Source organism: Drosophila gunungcola, unplaced genomic scaffold (assembly GCF_025200985.1).
Source record: "Drosophila gunungcola strain Sukarami unplaced genomic scaffold, Dgunungcola_SK_2 000001F, whole genome shotgun sequence".
NCBI classification, from domain to species: Eukaryota; Metazoa; Arthropoda; class Insecta; order Diptera; family Drosophilidae; genus Drosophila; species Drosophila gunungcola.
In genome coordinates this window covers 17,371,040-17,391,094 of record NW_026453197.1, presented here as the reverse complement: position 1 = coordinate 17,391,094, position 20,055 = coordinate 17,371,040, and the positions used below count along the sequence as shown (strand labels likewise).

The 20,055-nt window shown below is 38.2% G+C and overlaps 7 protein-coding genes across 16 annotated transcripts; 3 read left to right on the top strand and 4 right to left on the bottom strand.

Annotated features, from left to right (window-relative positions):
• Positions 1 to 706: 706 nt before the first annotated feature.
• LOC128261655 (uncharacterized) lies at positions 707 to 2,060 on the top strand. Its single transcript, XM_052995441.1, has 2 exons — positions 707 to 762; positions 1,096 to 2,060. Exons 1-2 carry the CDS (start codon positions 751 to 753, stop codon positions 1,975 to 1,977), a joined length of 894 nt encoding a protein of 297 aa, XP_052851401.1. The 5' UTR covers positions 707 to 750; the 3' UTR covers positions 1,978 to 2,060.
• Positions 2,061 to 3,163: 1,103 nt separating this feature from the next.
• On the top strand, positions 3,164 to 6,745 carry LOC128262544 (glycoprotein-N-acetylgalactosamine 3-beta-galactosyltransferase 1). Of its 8 annotated transcripts, XM_052996863.1 has the most exons (6): positions 3,164 to 3,354; positions 3,602 to 3,941; positions 4,246 to 4,794; positions 5,080 to 5,176; positions 5,518 to 5,790; positions 5,852 to 6,745. In XM_052996863.1, the coding sequence occupies exons 2-6, from the start codon at positions 3,907 to 3,909 to the stop codon at positions 6,095 to 6,097; spliced, it is 1,200 nt and encodes a 399-aa protein (XP_052852823.1). In that variant the 5' UTR covers positions 3,164 to 3,354; positions 3,602 to 3,906; the 3' UTR covers positions 6,098 to 6,745. The 8 variants fall into 8 exon arrangements, with proteins under 8 accessions (XP_052852823.1, XP_052852830.1, XP_052852829.1 ...); XM_052996870.1 differs by lacking the exon at positions 3,602 to 3,941 and having other exon boundaries at positions 4,252 to 4,794; XM_052996869.1 differs by lacking the exon at positions 3,602 to 3,941.
• Positions 6,746 to 7,237: 492 nt separating this feature from the next.
• Positions 7,238 to 9,798, bottom strand: LOC128261464 (uncharacterized). 2 transcript variants are annotated; one of them, XM_052995179.1, is made up of 4 exons: positions 9,536 to 9,798; positions 8,993 to 9,475; positions 7,611 to 8,447; positions 7,238 to 7,542 (listed from the first exon to the last, which is right to left on the bottom strand). In XM_052995179.1, the coding sequence occupies exons 1-4, from the start codon at positions 9,779 to 9,781 to the stop codon at positions 7,369 to 7,371; spliced, it is 1,740 nt and encodes a 579-aa protein (XP_052851139.1). In that variant the 5' UTR covers positions 9,782 to 9,798; the 3' UTR covers positions 7,238 to 7,368. The 2 variants fall into 2 exon arrangements, with proteins under 2 accessions (XP_052851139.1, XP_052851138.1); XM_052995178.1 differs by having other exon boundaries at positions 8,993 to 9,798.
• Positions 9,799 to 9,939: 141 nt separating this feature from the next.
• Positions 9,940 to 13,687, bottom strand: LOC128263563 (uncharacterized). Its single transcript, XM_052998690.1, has 6 exons — positions 13,471 to 13,687; positions 13,344 to 13,403; positions 13,116 to 13,178; positions 11,885 to 13,048; positions 10,903 to 11,208; positions 9,940 to 10,842 (listed from the first exon to the last, which is right to left on the bottom strand). The coding sequence occupies exons 1-6, from the start codon at positions 13,636 to 13,638 to the stop codon at positions 9,994 to 9,996; spliced, it is 2,610 nt and encodes an 869-aa protein (XP_052854650.1). The 5' UTR covers positions 13,639 to 13,687; the 3' UTR covers positions 9,940 to 9,993.
• A 697-nt stretch (positions 13,688 to 14,384) lies between these two features.
• LOC128262502 (phenoloxidase-activating factor 2-like) lies at positions 14,385 to 15,911 on the bottom strand. Of its 2 annotated transcripts, XM_052996805.1 has the most exons (3): positions 15,716 to 15,911; positions 14,830 to 15,661; positions 14,385 to 14,775 (listed from the first exon to the last, which is right to left on the bottom strand). In XM_052996805.1, exons 1-3 carry the CDS (start codon positions 15,890 to 15,892, stop codon positions 14,444 to 14,446), a joined length of 1,341 nt encoding a protein of 446 aa, XP_052852765.1. In that variant the 5' UTR covers positions 15,893 to 15,911; the 3' UTR covers positions 14,385 to 14,443. The 2 variants fall into 2 exon arrangements, with proteins under 2 accessions (XP_052852765.1, XP_052852764.1); XM_052996804.1 differs by having other exon boundaries at positions 14,385 to 15,661.
• An 826-nt stretch (positions 15,912 to 16,737) lies between these two features.
• Positions 16,738 to 17,919, bottom strand: LOC128261308 (phenoloxidase-activating factor 2-like). The gene is made up of 2 exons (XM_052994931.1): positions 17,704 to 17,919; positions 16,738 to 17,631 (listed from the first exon to the last, which is right to left on the bottom strand). The coding sequence occupies exons 1-2, from the start codon at positions 17,905 to 17,907 to the stop codon at positions 16,837 to 16,839; spliced, it is 999 nt and encodes a 332-aa protein (XP_052850891.1). The 5' UTR covers positions 17,908 to 17,919; the 3' UTR covers positions 16,738 to 16,836.
• Positions 17,920 to 18,744: 825 nt separating this feature from the next.
• LOC128261588 (glycoprotein-N-acetylgalactosamine 3-beta-galactosyltransferase 1) lies at positions 18,745 to 20,050 on the top strand. Its single transcript, XM_052995364.1, has 2 exons — positions 18,745 to 19,619; positions 19,679 to 20,050. Exons 1-2 carry the CDS (start codon positions 18,801 to 18,803, stop codon positions 19,895 to 19,897), a joined length of 1,038 nt encoding a protein of 345 aa, XP_052851324.1. The 5' UTR covers positions 18,745 to 18,800; the 3' UTR covers positions 19,898 to 20,050.
• Positions 20,051 to 20,055: the final 5 nt, after the last annotated feature.

The window sequence follows — 20,055 nt, the reverse complement described above, 5'->3', positions numbered from 1 at the left end:
TTTGTTTTGACCAGACGGCAATCAGCCAAAACTCAGTTGGTCAGCAACCGGTTTGCTTTGTTTTCTTATCAAAGCTATCAAACATCGCCGATTCGGTGGGAGATTAGAGATGCCCATTGGAAAAATGTGCGATTCTTAATTAAGTTAGTTCAGAAATTATAATCTTAATGTTCCATTGCAAAAATTTTAATGTCTTAGACCACAGTTTTAGACTCTTGTTCTAATATTTTTAATTATTGTATTAATACTTATACTTTAATACTATCTGTAGTTTATTTTCAAGACACACTTTTTAAAACTAGCCTTTCAGTTGTCTTTTTTGGGTGTAGTGGTTAGTTATCTAGTGCCCTTTAAGAAATTAAAATGGTTAGGATCCCAAAACTAATTAATTTATGTAACCAAAAATTATATCTTTATAAGTATTTTTATTGCCAATATTTGCTCTAGTTCTTATTTTTGTTTTATCACCCATACTCGTAGCTGTATCATCTTTCAATATCGTGTACGCTTACGCAGCATAAAAATGGTCACCAAATAAAAATGAAAGTGTTACCAATACATTGTACAGCCTTTTGGACAATGGTAAATCGATCAATTGGGGCGCATGACATTGTATAACGTCTCACATTGAGTAATAAACTGCAATTGGTATGATTTAGTATAAAAACTCCGAGTTGCTTCAATTATGACATCAGTTAACTGACAATTTGTGGAGGCAGACACACGGAAGGAAGATCCAAACGATTTGAGATGGCAGCTAAGGTGAGTTGTGATCCTCAATTAGGATTTAAAGGATATATTTATTTAAAACCACTGTTTCTTAATAGAAAATAGTATTAATTGAAAATCTATTCAAAACAACTATAAGCTTTTAAGAATACTTTAAATTTAAAGGACACAAGCTTAAATCATTTAGCTAATTCTAAAGAAACGTTTTAGAATAAATATACAAAGAAAGACTTTTTCTTGAAATTCAAAATTACTGCAAAATATTTTTTTCAGAAATATCAAATGCAAAGGTTTCCTGTATGAAAAATTATTTTTTTTTAATTACAAATTTAATTTAAATTACTATAAATTTATGTACATTTTCAGTTCTTTGCCCTGCTGTCGCTGGCCCTTTTCGCAGCTGGCCAAGCGGAATACAACTACAACGAGAAGTCGGCCAAGGCGGTCAATTCGCTGGAACACAGTGGTTCCAGTTCGGGTGAGGATTTCCTCAGCGACTACCACACGCCCAGCAACAATGCCCTGAATTCGGAGGCCACTCCCGATGGCTATGACTATATGGCGCCCACCAGGAATCAGTTTGCAGCCGGCGGCAGTCGAACGGCCAGTGTTCAGGCCTCGAATTTGCTACAAAGTGCTGCGAGTGCTGCCAATGCTGCCTCTATACTGCTGCCCTCGCCACTGCCCATCCTTCGTCAAGAGCAGAATTCGGAGGTGGTGGCTGCACCATCTGCAGTGCCACAGGATTCTTCGGTGGTGGTCCCATTGGTGCAGCGTCAGCATCAGGAACCGGAGGTCTTTCCCCCAGCCAGCTATAGTTTCAACTATGCCGTGAACGACGAGAGCACTGGGGACATCAAGGAGCATAGCGAAACGCGCGATGGTTATGTGGTCAGGGGTTTCTACAGTCTCATCGATCCCGATGGCTACAAGAGGACCGTGACCTACACGGCGGATGATGTGCATGGCTTCAATGCGGTGGTCAACCGAGTGCCCTATGCCCTCAAAACAGTGGTGGCTCAAGTGGCCCAACCCACTGCATTCGTGGCCCGCGACGAGCGCTCCAAATCCGAGGGATCAGCTATCCTGGATGCTGAGCTAAGATCGGGATCTGTTTCGGGCAGTGGGTCTAGGTCCTCCTCCTCCGAAGGATCCATTTCCGGCTCCGGAGTGACCAATACCTTCGCCGAGGACAGCTACGCCAATGCCCCCCGAGGACTCGACTCCTCCGGCGGTCCCTACGCCTGAGTTTTGCTCCTCTGCTACGCACTCCTTGTATATTCCTTCATTGTGCTTCATCTACTTCTAGTTTTCTAATTAATAAATACAAAACATTGGATGTGTTGCCTATTTTCGGGGCAATATAGTTAAGGTAAAGCTTTGGAAAAGCTTTACACTGGCATTTTTACGATTTAAAAAAAAAGGTAAAAAGCCTGTATTGTATTGCAGAATAAGTTAAGTAATTATGGTGCGAGTGGCCATATGTTACAGCCTTTTAAGGAGGCAACATAAATGCCTTAACGACTTTTCTTAATCGTTTGCAGCTAAATATGAAAGGTCAAAGCATGCTATGGCACACGGATCTAAGGGGGCTTATTATCTATAAACGAAAAAATTAAATCCATAACCAAGAGACCACAAACATATAGCGGTTTGGAAGTCAAAAGTCAAAATAAATATTAAAAAAGTATTATAGTTTATTACCAAAAGAGTTAAATGCATTAAACAATTTTGGTTTCACTTCTCAAGCATTTACAGTTTTAAAAATTCCATCAGTTTATCAAATATTTATTATAGTTCCTAATGATTTTAATTTATAGCTAAAAAACAAACTTACATGAGGTAATACCATTTACTATTTATGAATTATTTATTATTAATGTGACATAATTAATAACAATTGTTATCAAAAAATGCCTAAACATGTTTTATAAGAAATGTATTTATTTTAGATTTAAGCTTTTGAATAAAAGTCTCAGATGTTATTACCCAATATAGAGACGATTATTTTTGTGTCTTATCAAGGTGTCATAATTTACATTTTTCAAAAATTGCCTGGGTAAAACCTGTTTGCAGTGCATATGTGTACATAAAAATTATATATTTTATTTGTGAGAAATTATTTTATTTACAATTAGATATGTTGAATAAGAAGCTTAGATGGAAGACCTCAATATAAATTTGATTATTTTTGTGTCTTTTCAATGTGTCACAATTTTAAATTTTTATAAAATGCCTGGGTAAAACCGGTTTGCAGTGCATATGCTTTATTTATAAGAAATATATTTATTACTTATGCGATTTTTTAAATCAAAAGGCTTAGATGAAATTACCGTTAAATATCTGGCAACATTGTGGCTGAACAAGCGTTAAGGTATTTCTCCAGCAACATTTTCGACGCGCCCATTTAAGTCGAGTCTGTCAACTGCCGGCAAAGCGCGAAGACGTTGTTTTTCTGCTTATATTATTTTCAAGCTTCTCTTGGCCCATTGTTTATTTTTTCCACTTTGTTTTTGTTTTGAGCTGCAAGTCGCGTTCGAGCAGTGTTTATTTTTATTTTTATCGCCTTTACCGATGAGCGCAAGTGATTGAAATTCTGCGCCAGTGCGCGCTGGTGTAAAAGAAGTGAGAAACGATCGAGGAGTTGAACAACTAAAAAGACAGTCACATAATTGGAGGCAGCGATTCGAAACGTTTCCAAATGAAATTGAAACACCTCGAAAAAAAAAAACATCAAGCAGAGCCAGGCAATTGCCATTTGCGATTCAGCGATTGCGTATCGAATTGAACTTAAGCAAATTGTGGCATAGCCACCGCAACATATAGTACACCTGTGTGCTTTTTTAACCGAAGGTCGACCGCATCTTTACAGGCTTTCGCCTCTGCGTCACTATCCCAAGAATGTGTTAATTCGGCGGTGATTCGACATCAACAACAACATCCAAAGCGACTGCCTATACGGCGACAACAGCACTTTGCCGCCTGACGACACAAGATTTGCATAAAAAAGTAAACAAACGCGGCTCAAAGAAAACAAAAGAGAAAAACCGCTGACGAAAAAATCAAAACAAAATCAGCTCCATACATATATCAATACATTAGCTATGAAAAAGACTATCCCATGACAACAAGCCAAACGTTAAATATTTTAACACATAGTTATGTATCACTTAATATATGTTTGAAGGTTATGACAGTCAAAAGGAAAAAAGGTTGTTAATTATTTTAATATTGTGAATAACTAAGCAAAGCAAATAATACAAAATCTAAATATTATTTCGATCAGTTTTATTATTGAATTACTTATTATATAAGTATATAATAACAAAAATTTTAAAAAGTCATAATAGTGTAGCAAGTGTTTTTTAAGCAGTGAAAATAACAGTTCAAATTGTACATTCAACCGAAAAATATATTTTATTTTTTAAAATTTAAAAATGGTATGCTATTGATATTGTGAAACTTGGTTAACAAAACTATTTAAACTTATAACCATTTTGGTTGTATTTTTATAAGTAAAAGTATCGAAATGATTGGACTACGGCCGCATCGTAAGCGTTTGGAGCTGTTTTTAATGGTACTGATCGGCGTGGCCTGGGGCATTCTATTGTCCGAGTTGATGCGAAGATCCCACTGGCGAAATCACAAGGATCTGGTGAGGGTTAAAAGCAGCCCTTTCCCAACCAGTCGTCGGATTAGTCCTTATTCCACGGCTCCTTCCACCACCTCAACTTCCACTTCTACCTATACGACGACCACCACAACATCTTCATCACCCAATGTCCTGGCCTCCAATCTTTTCAACGAGACACGGGTCCTTTGCATGGTCCTAACCAGCCCCAAAACCCACCACAGCAAAGCTATTCACATCCAGAGAACCTGGGGCACTCGTTGCAACAAGCTGATCTTCATGAGCAGCAAGGCGGATAAGGAACTGGGAACCGTGGTCCTCAAAGTGAGGGAGGGCTACTCAAACCTATGGCCCAAGACACGGGCATCGCTGCAGTATGTCTACAATCATCATTTTCGGAATTACGACTGGTTTCTGAAGGCAGACGATGACACGTAAGTGCGATTTAAAATAATAATAAAATATATTACAAAAATTATCTTTAAAGCTTACACTTAAAGATACATCTTGCTACCATGGCAAATTAAAAAAAAAATTGTTTAACTGTCAAAATTCCATTCATTTTCAAATCATACTTTAAGCTTAAGCGAACTATACACTATAGTATGAAATATTAACAAATTACGTTGTTTTAATTATATAATTATTAAATCTTTTAGAATTTAAAAATCATAAGAAATGTTTGTCACTATAATTTTTCTGCTCTGCTTAAATTTCAGCTACGTGATAATGGAAAACCTACGGGCCTTTTTATATGCCTACAGTCCAAGCAGCCCAGTTTATTTTGGAAATAAGTTTCGCAGCAATGTAAAAGAGGTATATTCAAATGTTATTACAATTAAATAATTTAATTTATTTAATCATAAAAAAAAATGTTATACAAAACTTAAAAACTAGATTATTTATTTATATTTATGCAGTTAAAGCTTTTATTATTAGTTTCTAACTTACAAAATGTGAAACGAAATGGTCAAGCATATATCTTGACTAAAGACGATTTATTTTCTCGCCGCAAAGTGGGCTTCACTTGTTGCATTCTATTTATTGGCGCCTACTTATAAGCATAAAGCAAAATCCAAATGCAATTAAATTTCTATGTGTTATATTGGGTTATATAGTTTACTAATATGAACCTTAAAATGTTCTTCATGTTTTAGGAATACATGTCTGGAGGAGCGGGCTATGTTCTGAGCAAAATGGCCCTGCACCAACTCATAAACGAGGGATTTGTCAACAGCAGCATCTGCAGCAATCGCGGATATGGCTATGAGGATATTGAACTAGGACGATGTCTGCGGGGTGTTGGCGTGGTAGGTGGAGATTCCAGGGACGAACAGGGATTGAACCGCTTTATACCCTTCTCACCGCTACACTGGTATCCAGACGCTCCCAAATGGTACCGACCACTGCTCTACTATACGACCTCAAATGTAAGGAAAATATCTCTTTTTTTCAGAGTTACAAGATATAAATTCTGCTTATTGTTGATAGATCACCAGTGACTGCTGCTCAAACTCGGCCATCTCGTTTCACTACAACAATGCCAAGGAGTTTTACGTTTTGGAGTATGTTATCTATAAGCTAAGAGCTTTCGGCATATACAGAATCCAGGATCATTTGCCGGCAAGGAAGTCCACATATAGCAATATTGAGACCAAACAAATTGCAGTCAACAATATTGTGGTAGAAAAAAATGTCACAGAACCAAAAGCCATAATCCAAAACTTATCCCTCTAACAAAGAGTAATTTAGTTTTATATTGACTGCAGCAGACAATGCCAAAGAGTAAGACCAAGATATCAAAAATTATCTAAAACTACTCCTTTAATTAAAAAACTGAGTTGTACATATTATATGGTTCTCATTTATTTAATTAATTTAGTTGTTAATTAAATTTAGTTTTTAATATGTTAGTTTACTTATTTTTATACCCTTGCAGAGGGTATTATAATTTCAGTCAGAAGTTTGCAACGCAGTGAAGGAGACGTTTCCGACCCTATAAAGTATATATATTCTTGATCAGCATCACTAGGAGAGTCGATCTAGCCATGTCCGTCTGTCCGTCTGTCCGTCTGTCCGTCTGTCCGTCCGTTTATATGCAAACTAGTCTCTCAGTTTTAAAGCTATCTGCATGAAACTTTCCCAAAAGTTGTCTTTCTATTGCAGGTAGTATATAAGTCGGAACGAGGCGGATCGGACGACTATAGCATATAGCTCCCATAGGAACAATCGGAAAAATAAATGAAAAAAAATTATAACTTTGCTGTTTTTTAATTTTTTGTTTAGTTCTTCGACATATAGTAATGGTAAAATATTTCCGATTTACGGTTTAAATTTCATCAAAATCGGACGACTATAGCATATAGCTCCCATAGGAACAATCGGAAAAAATAAATGAAAAAAAATTATAACTTTGCTGTTTTTTAATTTTTTGTTTAGTTCTTCGAGATATAGTAATGGTTTAATATTTCAGAATTACGGTTTCAATTTCATCAAAATCGGACGACTATAGCATATAGCTCCCATAGGAACAATCGGAAAAATAAATGAAAAAAATTATAACTTTTCTGTTTTTTAATTTTTTGTTTAGTTCTTCGACATATAGCAATGTTTAATTATTTCAGAATTATGGTATAAATTTTATCAAAATCGGACGTCTATAGCATATAGCTCCCATAGAAATAATAAAAATATATAAAATAACTATCTAATAATTGAGCTGCAAATAATCATAGTTTCAATGTTTTTTTTTAGCACATACTCAAGTAAATCATAATTTAAATGTTTTCAAAAGTATTTAATTAATGCAATAGCTGCAAGGGTATATGAACTTCGGCTTGCCGAAGTTTGCTTTCCTTCTTGTTACTTTTTAATTTAATAAATATTATTGTTATATAATCAAAATAGGCTAAGATTCCATGTAAAAATTATTAGTTATAAGTATAAATGCCATTTTAATTATTTACAAGTTACAATTAATTACATGTTAAAATTAAATTAAACTAGTATCATAACCTAAACTGCTGTTGCCTTAATCCCTTTTTTCTTGGGGTTCTTGACGGAGGATGCCCAGCAATGAGACCATATGGTCGTGCTTTATACAAAATCGTTTCCAGAAAGTGCATTTCGAAGGGTGACACATAGTGGGTTGATATCGCATAAGTTGAACAGCATTGAATTCCCTGTAAATAAAGCCAAGTTTAAAGTGCCTATACATTAATAAATAAAAATAAGCTAGTGTTTCTCATACCGTTCCAGCTGGGTGAAGAAGATATCTCTGCAGCCAAAAGTTGTCTTCATCATGATCAGGTATGAGAAAGTGTTCCATGGTCAGCGAGAAGAACCGATGTCGTCCATAAACGTCTCTGGAATCGTAGGCCTTAACACTCAATTTTCGTAGGCATTGGCCCATCACCCAGTCTTCAGTTCCTCTGTCGCCTGGCTGGCAATGACTTCTTTCCCCCTTAACCAATTTCTTTACGGCCATTTTGCTGAGCACATAGCCAGCTCCTCCGGACATGTAAATGCTGGACGACAACTGGAAGGTGGATCCAAAATAAATCGGATATTTTGGTGAGTGTGGTTGAAGCATATAGCGCATATTCTCCATTAAAGCATAGGTATCGTCATCAGCTTTGTAGAACCAGTCCGCCTCGTGACCATAATGCATAAAGGCATGTCGAAATGCAGCCTTTGTCTTGCCCCACAAATTACTTCGCACATCACTAATGTTCAGACCCACAATTTCAATGCCTGGTAAAATGGTTTCGGAAGAACTGCCATAATATACCACCCGATTGCAGTGGCGACCCCACGTTTCGCTAATTGCCTTCACGGCACTCATGTAATTCTTTGGCCAGGTCAATATCAAGCAGATTATCCTTACCGACCGATACAAATACCTGGCCACGTGATCGTTCAATGGCCTAGATGCTATTGTTGTTGGAAAACTGGAGGACTTCAATTCCGGCAGGGAATTTACGTGGCCATAGGGTCGCAGGTGGTAGAACACAAACTCCAGGGTGTGCATCGATATGGAACGGCAATACGGGAAAAGTACGACTCCCCCAAAACAACTCTCCCAGCTCTAACAATTAAATTAATAACAATTAATTTTAAATTTAAAGTTTAAAAATTGAATAAGTATTTATCAAATAAGAATTTAAAGTTCTGTTATAGTAGCAATTTTACACTATGAGCTTACGTCTATTTACTTTATAAAATTATTTAAACGATTTAAAGTCAAAAAATTATTTACAAGAAAAAACTTAGAATGGTTTAGAAGCCTTACAATGCAATTCTTCATTTACAATAGTACATTTACTTGAAAAATAATGACTGTTGATTTATTTTATTATAATATTTCTTATAAATAACTTATGCTAAAATTTTTTTCTTATTGGTTCATTTTAAATTTGCCATATTGCCATAAATTAATATGTTTATTTATATAATTTGGAATAAAATCATTGAGTCTGGCGAATTTGGACCAAAGTAGCATAATAATTACTATATATGGAATATGGGTAAAAAAATTACGTAAATATTTTCTCTACTGATGCTGTCCAATGAAATTATCTAAATTTTATGTCAGGTGTTGTAGCTTGTTATTAAGATGGCCAGCAAACTCACCTGGTTTTGGTACACAGCTCGGAAGGCGCAGGGCCAGAGCCAGAATTCATTGCGCAAACTAAAGGGGATCACCTCATCCGGGACATTAAATGGCTGGAGGGCATCGCTGGGACCCCTTTTCATTCGTTTCAAGCACTCCCTGAGAAAAACCTCATTTCGGAGGCAATTTCTGGTGGCCAACTGCTCCAAAGCCTCCCTACTGAAGATGTAATCGGTGCTGGGTACCCTGCCCACATGGGCGTAGATATAGAAGGCATGATGGGCGCTGAAGTAGATCTCCTCGGTTGGACGATAGTGGGCCAGCATGTGGCGCAAATTCTCCATGATCACATATGAATCCAAGTAAACCACCAGCAGCCAGTCCAACTCATTGTGGAACTTCTTATAAATACTGTGGTAAGCCTCCAGCAATGAGAACTCCCTTTGGTCGATAATGGTCAGATGAGTACAGCGACGACCCCAAGTTTTATTTGCATGTCCAGCCTTAATAAGACCAAACTTGTAGTCCGAAGGGTCCAAATAAACCAGGCAATGCACACGCACCTTCTCCTGAAGAGTTCTCGCTATCCGATCATCATCCCAATGCTGACTTCTTAGGCCAACCTCATACTCTTTTATCGTCTCCTTATATGGCTTGAAAATAAACTCTTTCAAATCACTGAAGGTAGTGCTGTTGAAGAATATCAACAACTCGAGTACTAACAGCCAGAAAAAGGTTGATAGGATCAGCAACCGCAATAACCCCCTAGAATTCATATTTTTAAATATCTTGTATGAAAACTTTGGCATTATTAGACACAGCTCCTCAGGTTGAGTATTATATATTGTTAATTATAAATTATATAAAATATATGTTAAATATGTTAAAAATATGTCAAGCACAAAAAAGCCGTTAAAATAAATGTAAAAAGGTGGTTTCTTATCAAGTTAAATGAGTATGTATAAAATTTGGATTCTCCAAAAGAGATTACAAATCGAATTCCCCTTTAATTTAATTTATTTCAGTAAGAATCATAGTCAATATTGTATATGGGGAATGTCTTGTAGGGCTTGTTGAGCTCGTCATCCAGTTGTTGATCAATCCAGAACTTCATTTGGGTGATGCTCGTGTAGAGGCCGGGCACTTCCTCCTCTCCGCAGGACACGCCGCTGTTGACAATACCGACGAATTCGTAGAGCGAAGGATATCCGGGGATGGGGCACATTAGGGGCGATCCCCCGTCTCCCTTGCAGGCATCTCGTCCGCGTTCTCCACCGGCGCACAGCATGGTGGGTTCGAGCTCGAAACTCCGTCCCAGTGTCCTTTTCAATTGAATCTCACACATTTCTCTGCTCACAATGGGTAAATCGATTTTCTTCTGCCGATTCGAAATGTTTCTAGCTAAAGAATTTAGTTTGCCCCAGCCGACAACCAGACAGCGTTCTCCCACGAAGGATGTTCCCGGCGAGGCCCAGCAAATTGGGCTGATTTGGGGTTTAAGGTCGAACGAAACGGCCAGGATGATAAGGGCTATGTTATTGGCCCCGGTGAGCATTTTAAAACCTGGATGCGGAATAACCCTGGCCGGGGATCGGGTTACCACGGAGTTCTTGAACAATTCATTCAAGTCCCAGGCACCTCCAACGACTATAAAATCGCTTATAGACCGATTCAGCATCAGATGGGCAGCAGTAACTACCACATTTTCGGTGACCAGAGTGCCAGCACCAAAGAAAATGTTTTTTAGTTTCATCAGAGCCACAACCCAAGGGAATTCGTTGGGCTTTGCCTGATCGACAGCAACCAGTGTTCCTAACTCCAGTCCACGAGGATTACTCCGACCACACATTAATGGTGCTCCAATGGGCAACTAGAAATTGTAATACAAGTACTTTAAGGCAATTGAACACTATATATACTATGTACTCACCACCTCAGAAGGGTGACAGCATGTTTCTGAGTGCTGGCAGGCCGAATGGAAAATGGGATCATTTCTACAAAGGCCTTGGGGTACACAATTCATGTCCATTCGGAGGCCACAAGGTGCTCCCGCCTCAGTCAACACCCACAAAAGGCAGCTGAAAGTAATAACTCTTCGCGACATTGTTTGACTGAAGACTAAAAACAAATCAGTACAATAAATCAAGCCAGCAAATTCAAAGTATGATTTAAGTATATTCTGAGAAGTCTTTACAAGCTCAGAACAAAAATTCTCCGCCATCGTTATCAGTTCACAAGCACAACGAATATACATATGCACATATATACATTTATAATTGCATTATTATAAATGATTCAGTTTAAAATACATAGCCATAAAATAGAAGCTATTTCAAATTCCTCAACTTATAAGATGGGATATGATTGATTTTTGTATGCTCTATTTTGTTGTGCTATAAAAAACCCACTAAGTGTGATAAGCGTCTTGACCTTTTTGACTTTTGGTTTTTCGAGCTCTATTCTGGGAATTTGACGCTATGGAAAAAGTATGATTTTTGAACACATGACTCCGCCCTTTAACTTTTGTTTTTAAATGTCCTGATTTGAGATGAATAAAATCTTCCGGCATAATGAACACTTGGTCTAAATGTGGATTAGTCCAATCAGTAAATTAGGTCATTTATCTACGCTTCTTCCAGTCAAGAAATAATCCTATCTTATACACTATCTGAATAAAAAGTCACAAATCAGGCTATTGGATAAAAAAAACAGAAATCGTTAACTCTTGTGCTAAAGAATCCGGTAAAAATTTCATGAACTCATGAATAATAAAGCTCAAAATTGGCCCCTATGCTAAAAATAGTTAATTCGTTAAAATAAATAATGTATGTATTTGAAAATATGTTTATTTCAGCTGAACACATTCTTTATTTAAAAGTTGCTGATTTAAAATCGATATCTTTGTGCCTTTACAAAACGAATGTGCCGCCTGCCAACTTCTCATCGATCCAATCCCTGAACTTGGCCACGTTTGTGTAGACTCCCGGAACGTTTTCCCGGCCACACTCGATGCCATAGCTGACGATGCCAGCCTGCTCGTAGCGGTGGGGGTAGCCTTCCATGGGACAGAACAAGGGGAATCCACCATCTCCAGAGCAGGCATCCTTGTTCAACTGTCCGCCGGCACAAATGGTACTATCAGGCACCTCATAGGCGGCGCCCAATTGGGTTCGTCTCAACAGGTCCTGGCATGTTTCTCTGGGTTCAATGCTCAACTCCAACTTCTTTTGTATACTCGCGTATTGTGCACTTTCATACGAACTCTTTCCCCAGCCGGCAACTATGCAGTTTCTTTGGTCGAATGTCTTGTCCTGCTGAGGCAAACAAATTGTCCTGATGTTGGGCTTTAATTTGATCGGAGTGTCGAGGAATAGCAGGGCAATGTTGTTGCTGCCATTTTGGAATGTATAATTATCAGGGTACACGACATCGGTGACCCAGCGCTCTTCATGCTGGAACGCTTCCGATGTCGATGACAAGTCCCAATCGCCAGCTCTTACCTTAATGTAAGTCAAGGTCATTTTAGCCATAAATATTTGGTGAGCTGCAGTTAGAACAACTCGAGGACTAATCAGAGAACCGCCTCCAAAATAACTGCCCTTGTTGAAGAGTGCCACCACCCAGGGATATTGACCGGGCGTTGATTGCCCAGGACCCACTTGTTTTTTCTCGTCTAACCCTCGCCGATTACTCAGACCGCAAATTTCATCTAATCGATCGTTTGGCACAGGAGCTTTCGATGCACCGAGGTCCTGTTTTCCTGGGGCATAACCTCCACTTAAATCTTGTTGTGATGCGGTATTACGGTTTTCATCTTGGGAAAAATTTCCTCGGCCTCCAGTGAATTCTTGGTTTGATGCGGAAACATAGGAGTTTGTTTGGGGCATATTCCCTTGGCCATAACCCCCGCTCAAATATTGTTTTCCAGTGAATTCTTGGTTTACAGTGCCAGAATAGGTGTTGGGTTGAAGCACATTTCCTGGGACATAACCTTCACTTAAGGATTGGTTCGGTTTCTCGGGATAGGTTTCAGTTTGGCGGTTATTTCCTTGGGCAGAATAGGAACTATGCGAAGGCTAAAATTTAAAATAAATCGAAATTAATTACATTTTCAAATAAATAAACAAGGTTTAATGCACTTACATTGACAGAACCTGAACCAAAGTCTTGACTTGGTGAGTGGATATTTCCTTGGGCAGGAAAAGGCTAAAATTTAAAAATAAATGAAAATAAAATGCATTTCAAATAAATTAACTAGAATATCCTTGGGCAGCCCATTTCTAAAATTTAAAAATAAATCTAAAGTAGTTGCATTTTCAAATAAATTCATAACAATTAATTAATTTATTCATTAATAGGTAATGCACTTACATTGGCCCGAACTCCACTAAAATCCTGTAGGTCTTGGGTAGTGGAGATACTAGGCGAAAACTAAAATCCAAACAAATTAAAATTAGATGCAATTTCAAATATATTAATAGGGTTTAATGACACTTACATCTTTACTATTTGCACAGCAAACTTGTTGGTCCCGACACCTATATTCTCTAACATGGACTTGTTGTGGATAAAAACAATATTCCTTAGTAACACATGTGTATGGACAGAGGTCGGCAGCAGAAATCCAGATCAAAAGAAGAGCTCCTATTGCCCAGCTCCGTGCCATTGTTTAATCGCGAATACAAATCCGGTAAGACTGACAGTGAGAGAGTACCGATTGCTTATATACAGCGAAAAGAACAATTGCTTCAAGCTTATCACTTTTGTACTCTACTTTCTCGGAACCAATATATAAATATGTTATTTCGAAAACGTTTCGTATGTGTAATGTGTTTGTGTTAGGGTCCGTTGATAAGAATAACAAAAACATTTTATACTATGTACAAGCAACTACAAAACTACATTTACAATTTTGGAGATGGGCAATTTTCGGAATATTCTCAGGTGAAAATTATAACATAGATTTTATATATGTTTGACAGATATTACGTATGTTTTTCGTGGTCCACTAACCCTTGAAACTTGGGATGTCACAAGGCGAGATACTGTCGTCTGCATTATTTGAATGGGTATGTGCCAGTTCAAGGTTTGTTTCGATAAGTTATTTTGATAAGACTTGTTGACACAGAAATATCAAACTGTACCATAGAGATACTCAAACTTTTTGAATATTAAACTAATTTAATAGCAGAATGTTTTTAAAAGACGTGATTCAACATTTCCAACTAAATGACATAAAAATGTATTTTATACGACCACTTAAATTTAAGCTGATCTATGAATCTTTTCAACTAAAGGCATTTATTAATCATAAATAAAATTTGTAGCGAGCAAAATACCTATCCCAAGAAATACAAAAACCAAGAACAAATATATTCTTATGGGCCGAGCTGATCTATGAAAAATGCGATCTTTTTCAATTAAATGTTTGACAATTTATTAAAATATCATGTTAAAGAGTTCTATTACTTTTAAGCTGATATTATACTTTTAAAAAGGGACCTTTCGTTGAAGTCGTGGGGGTTTCCGCCAGCACTCTTCTGCAGTTGCTCCCCAATCCAGTCTCTCAGCATCGCCACATTTGTGAAGGCTGAGACCACGATTTGTTGGCCCACCCTCCAGCTGAAGATGCCTGCCTGGACGTAGCGATCCGGCTGGGTCACCAGTGGACAGAACAACGGAGATCCGGCATTGACAAAGGTGCCATCCTGGTTCATATCACCGCCGGCACAAATGATGCTCTCATGCAGCTGGAAGTCTGGACCCATCTCTTGCCTCAACAGGTCCTGACAGTCCAATTTGGCTAAAACGGGCAGATTAATTTTGTTTTGTACATCTGCAAAGGGTAAATCCCCACCCGATCGCTTTCCCCATCCGGCGACCACGCAACGCTTTTGATCGAAGGTCTCATCCTGCTGAGGTAGACAAATGGGACGAATGTGAGATCTCATGGTGAATGGCGATTTGAGATATAAAAGTGCCAGGTCATTGGCGCCACTATGCGCTCGAAAGTTGTTGTGCACCTGAATCCTGACCACATAACGCTCATCCGGCGGAAGTTGATGGCTTCGCAGTAAAAAGTCAAAGTCGCCAGCCCTGGCCACAATATCCGTTTGGTTCATATTCATCACAAGGTGAGCTACGGTCAGGACGACTGCAGGGGCAACTAGGGATCCGCCACCAAAATATTCACCGTTTTGGAAAAGAGCAACAGTCCAGGGATATTGACCAGCAAAAGGATGACTTCCAGGCACTGGTGAACTCGCAATTAGTGGATTCCGATTGATTAAACCGCAATTTTTATCTTGGTGAGCGGGTTGGTAGTTTGGTGGCTCTGGAACGGGTTGATTATTTTGTGGAACCGGAATCGGGTAGATTACATGTGATTGATTTTTTGGTGGATCGGAAATCCGGTAGATTTGTTGGACTCGAAACGGGTACCTTGCGTCGGGTTGATTGTGTTGATTCTTTGGTGGAATTTGAATAGGGTTCCTTACATTGGGTTGATGCTTTGGTGGAACTTGAATCGGGTTCATTACGTTGGGTTGAGGGCCTGAAGGAATCAATACAAGTTCTGATCGATCTGCGAGCGGATCTGAATTGGCTGGAAATATTTCAACACCTTTTGGGGCGGGCTGATGTTGTTCTTGATTGGGTTGCTGATTATCTAGTGCTTGCTGGGGTCGATCCTTAAAATTAAACACATTAGAATGCACTTAATTAAAATAATTTTACCCACTTACCCAGACCCCATCTGCACAGCAGTCTTCATTGTCCCAGCAGGCATCTACCGATCTGCTGCCTTTTAGAATATTTACGCAAGATCCCTTTGGAATGCAGCGATTTGGAAGCTCACAGAGGTCGGCCGCTGAGATGCAGATAAAAAGGAGGGCTCCTAGGGCCCAGAATCGAGACATCATGCTCTCAAGAATAACGATTTATAAATGACTGACTGTGAATAGAATTCGGCATCGCATATATACCTTGCTTATCAGCTTGTGTATTTGTTGTTGTCTGATTGGGAGAGTCTAATAGTATATGGGCAAATTGCAAAAACATTTTATAAATGGTAATTCTAAAAATTTAAATACATATTTTAAAATCGAATCTTCCTTTAATTTGGGTCTATTCATTGCCTAAGTATGCTAAAATACATGTGAAAACCGTTATGCATATTTAATTATTTATATTTAATTCAATTGTTATTTTTGTGGCAAAATTTCAGTGAATTAAAAAAAATATATGTATGTCTTTTAATTTAATAAAACGTTTTAAGTGTTGACTAAGACGATTTAAACATTAAACATTTTTTTAAGTTTTTTCTAAGTGTAAAGAGAGCTGTCTATATACAGATCAGCGACCTTTCTTTTTGTGAATTACTTTAGATTATGGGCTTATGGTTGCCAGCAGAGCAATTGCTTTGCTTAAGTTGACAAAAAAAGTATTTGTACTTTTAAATTAGGGTAATTCAAATTTGTATAAACCTTTTTAAGGTCCTATATTTTAACCGCTTATTCTCTGCTTATTGCAGCTAATATTTGTTTGAACAAAGTGGTACTTAACGTTTGCTTATTGATTTTAATGTTTACAATTTCTTTTTTATTGAGATATCGTAGACATGTTTGTTAATTGAAATACAAATTTGGTTTTCTTGTTCTCTACATGCGAAAAATGTGAAAAATTGCAATTCATAAATAGATTTTTTTAAATTTAATACATTAAACGGTACATTCATGGAATGATACTTCTTTCAAAAACAGAAATATAAAAGCACATACAAATTGGTTTATTAAAAGAAATGTTCAATTGTGAATGTTTATAAAAATGTCCACAAATATGCATTGGCTTTAATTTATTTATTTATTTAATTGCCTATTCTTGCACTGAAATTATCGCAGTTCCTTAGCGGTTTCACATCGTTGCTGGCCAGACTCCGGTCAATCCATTCTCTGAAAAGAGCCACATTTGTGAAGGTTCCCGGAACATTCTCCATGCCACACCCGACGCCCCAGCTGACGATGCCGGCCTGCTCGTAGCGATCTGCGAAGTCGCCCAGTGAGCAAAACAAGGCGGATCCTCCGTCGCCAGTACATGCATCCCTGTCCTTCTCTCCGCCGGCACAAATCAGACTGGTGGCCAGCACAAAGTTGGGTCCCGGCGCGGTTTTCCTCAACTGATCCTGGCACTCCACTCTGCCCACCATGGGCAAATCGATTTTCTTCTGCACATGCGAATACTGGGTGTCATCAATTGTTTGCTTTCCCCATCCGGCCACGTAGCATCGTTTTTGCTTGAAGAATTTTCCCTGCGGTGGCAAACAGATGGTCTGGATGTGCTCCTTCAACTCAAACGGTGATTTTAGGTATAAAAGGGCTATGTTATTAGCACCAGTCGTCAACACAAAATCTTCATGTTGCACAATTTGGGACACACCACGCTCCTCAGCCGAAAAACGTTCCGAATTGGATGCCAAATCCCATTCACCAGCTTTGACCAGAACATCAGCCGCTGACATCGACCTCAGGAAGTGAGCCACTGTTAGTACAACTCCAGGGGAAATTAGGGATCCGCCTCCAAAGTATTTGCCATTGCTTAATAGCGCAACTGTCCAGGGATATTCACCGGGCTGTGTATGCTCCTCAGTTTTGGGATGTGCTGGCTTTTATTTTTTTTATTGGAAAAACATTGTTTTTAGTTTTTTGGCGAATCAATATGAATATGATGTACTTACCAAGGCAAAGATTTCACAACAGCTTTCACCAACTTTGCAAGGAGCTGAATTAAATAACCAATCCCTTTCAGGAGCCTCTTTTAAACAAATTTCCTCGGCAACACAGTTAAACGGAGCCCCACAGGCATCACAATGTAGTATGCAGCTCAACAGGAAAACTCCAATTGCCAAGAGGCGTAAATTTGTCCAATCGAGAATAAACATTTTAACAGACTGATATTGTGAATGCATTGCCAGCTTTTATAAAGCTTTGGCTTATCAGTTTAGGTGACAAAAAGTTATATATTATTATATACAAACATTATGTTCAAGGTTGAAGGTTAAGGGTTCTTGAACTAGTACAATCTCTAGTAAGAATTACCCAAAAAATTAAATTTCTTTTTGGAATTAAAACTACACAATTGTCGCCATACACAGAATGATACAAATGTACTTAGGGTGGTTCACAAAAAAAAAGACTCGTTAGATGTGGTGTGCAGTAAATATATTCAAAACAAAAATATTTTGTTTGAAGTTTTTGTAAAACTTAATAATAATGTCAGTAAGAACACATTTTTCGGTCAAAGGCAACAGTACGTATGAGTGAAATACTTTGAATCCGATTATTTAATAAATGCAGCGAAACGCATACGATAAGCGGTTGTGAATAGAAACTGAAAATTTGCAAAACAAATTTGGACCACCCTAATGTACAAATAAAAAGTTTATTTGCAGAAACGGTTTTTTTTTTTAGGATTTCCCAAAAATGGACTTTTATTTATAATATATGCGTGTACATCTGTTAGGAAATGATGTTTATTCTTTATGAGCAGAGTCAGATTTGTCACTCAAATTTCTTATCTTTATTTTTTCTAAATGTCTTTAATGAGCAATAAAACACATTTTTGAAACTTAAAAAACTAACAAAAATTTAATTAAATGTACTTTATTTTTTTATTAGTGTAACAAAACATAGCAGAGAGCACATTTCAGAGACATTTTACTAACCTCTCAGAAGACTTATTCAGCATTTAAAAATAAGGCGTAACTAATAGGTGTAGCGTTCCATTTTTCGTAGTTTTGTGTTCATACTGATTTAATAGTTAACTCTATCAAAGATGGAGAGGAAGGAGTGCGTTTTTCTGGATCGAAATAAGCACTTTCAACAGCATTCATCATCAGCATCATGCTTCCGTCCATTGCTTTTTCTGCTCCTGGGCATTGGGATTGGCTATCTGATAACCCAGGTTGTTCTGTGGCCGTTAATGGACTTCAAATCGCATGCGAATCGCACCAGTGGACCAAATCAACTCGACATCGATTTGACCGACGAAGTGCGAGTCTTGTGCTATGTCTATACGAAACAAATGAATCACAAGGTGGAGGCTCAGGCTGTGCTGATGACTTGGGGCAGAAGGTGCAACAAGTTAATCTTTTTTACCAGCCACAATGACTCGAGTCTCAAGGGATCTGTGGGATTGCCCGGCGATGTCAATTACCGTGAGACGTGGCGAAAAACGAAGAGGGCGCTGAAGTACCTCCATGACCATCACTTGAACGATGCCGACTGGTTTCTGGAGGCCGACGATGAGACCTTTGTGCTGATGGAGAATCTGCGCTACATGGTCTATCCGTATAGCCCCGAAATGGCCATCTATTTCGGATCCCCGGGCACTGTGATGAGTCGTGCTGCACTGCGTCGTGTTGTGGAGATAGCCCTGCCAAATCCATCGAAATGTGAGCCAAAGGATTCGGGTGCCACTGGGGGAAGGCTGAAGGAGTGCCTCGAAAATGCCAATGTGGTGGCTGGCAACTCTTACGATTCCAAAGGTCGCCGGCGAATGTATCTCATCGATCCACAGGCCAGATCAAATAGGTACCTACACTATGATCCCACGTTTTGGTTCTGGAAATTTCTAGCCTACAGGACCCAAGAAGTTGGTAGTCATGTTGAAAACTAACAACCTAAAAATCTCACATCATTTCATTTTTTTAGGGCATATTCGCCTGGTCCAAATATGCGGTTTCCTTTCACTACGTTCAACATCGCTATATGCACTGTTTCGAGTATATGATCTATAGATTGAGACCTTTTGGACGAAAACTTCCTGTAGAGTATCTTCCAGTTAAATTGGACAGAGCCAAGAAGGAGGACTTCAAAGGAGATCAGTCACAAAATGTTGAGAAGGCAGTGCCAGCAGACTATGCCTATTAAAAGATTCTATAAAGGTTCAATTAAATTACAAGTTTCATAAAATAAACTCATTTGTATCTAACATAAAGGGTATACTTTTCAAAGAACTCAAAATAGTTTTTATATATATTTATTTATTCTACTTTACAAAATTCTTTAAACTATTTTACTATGATGAT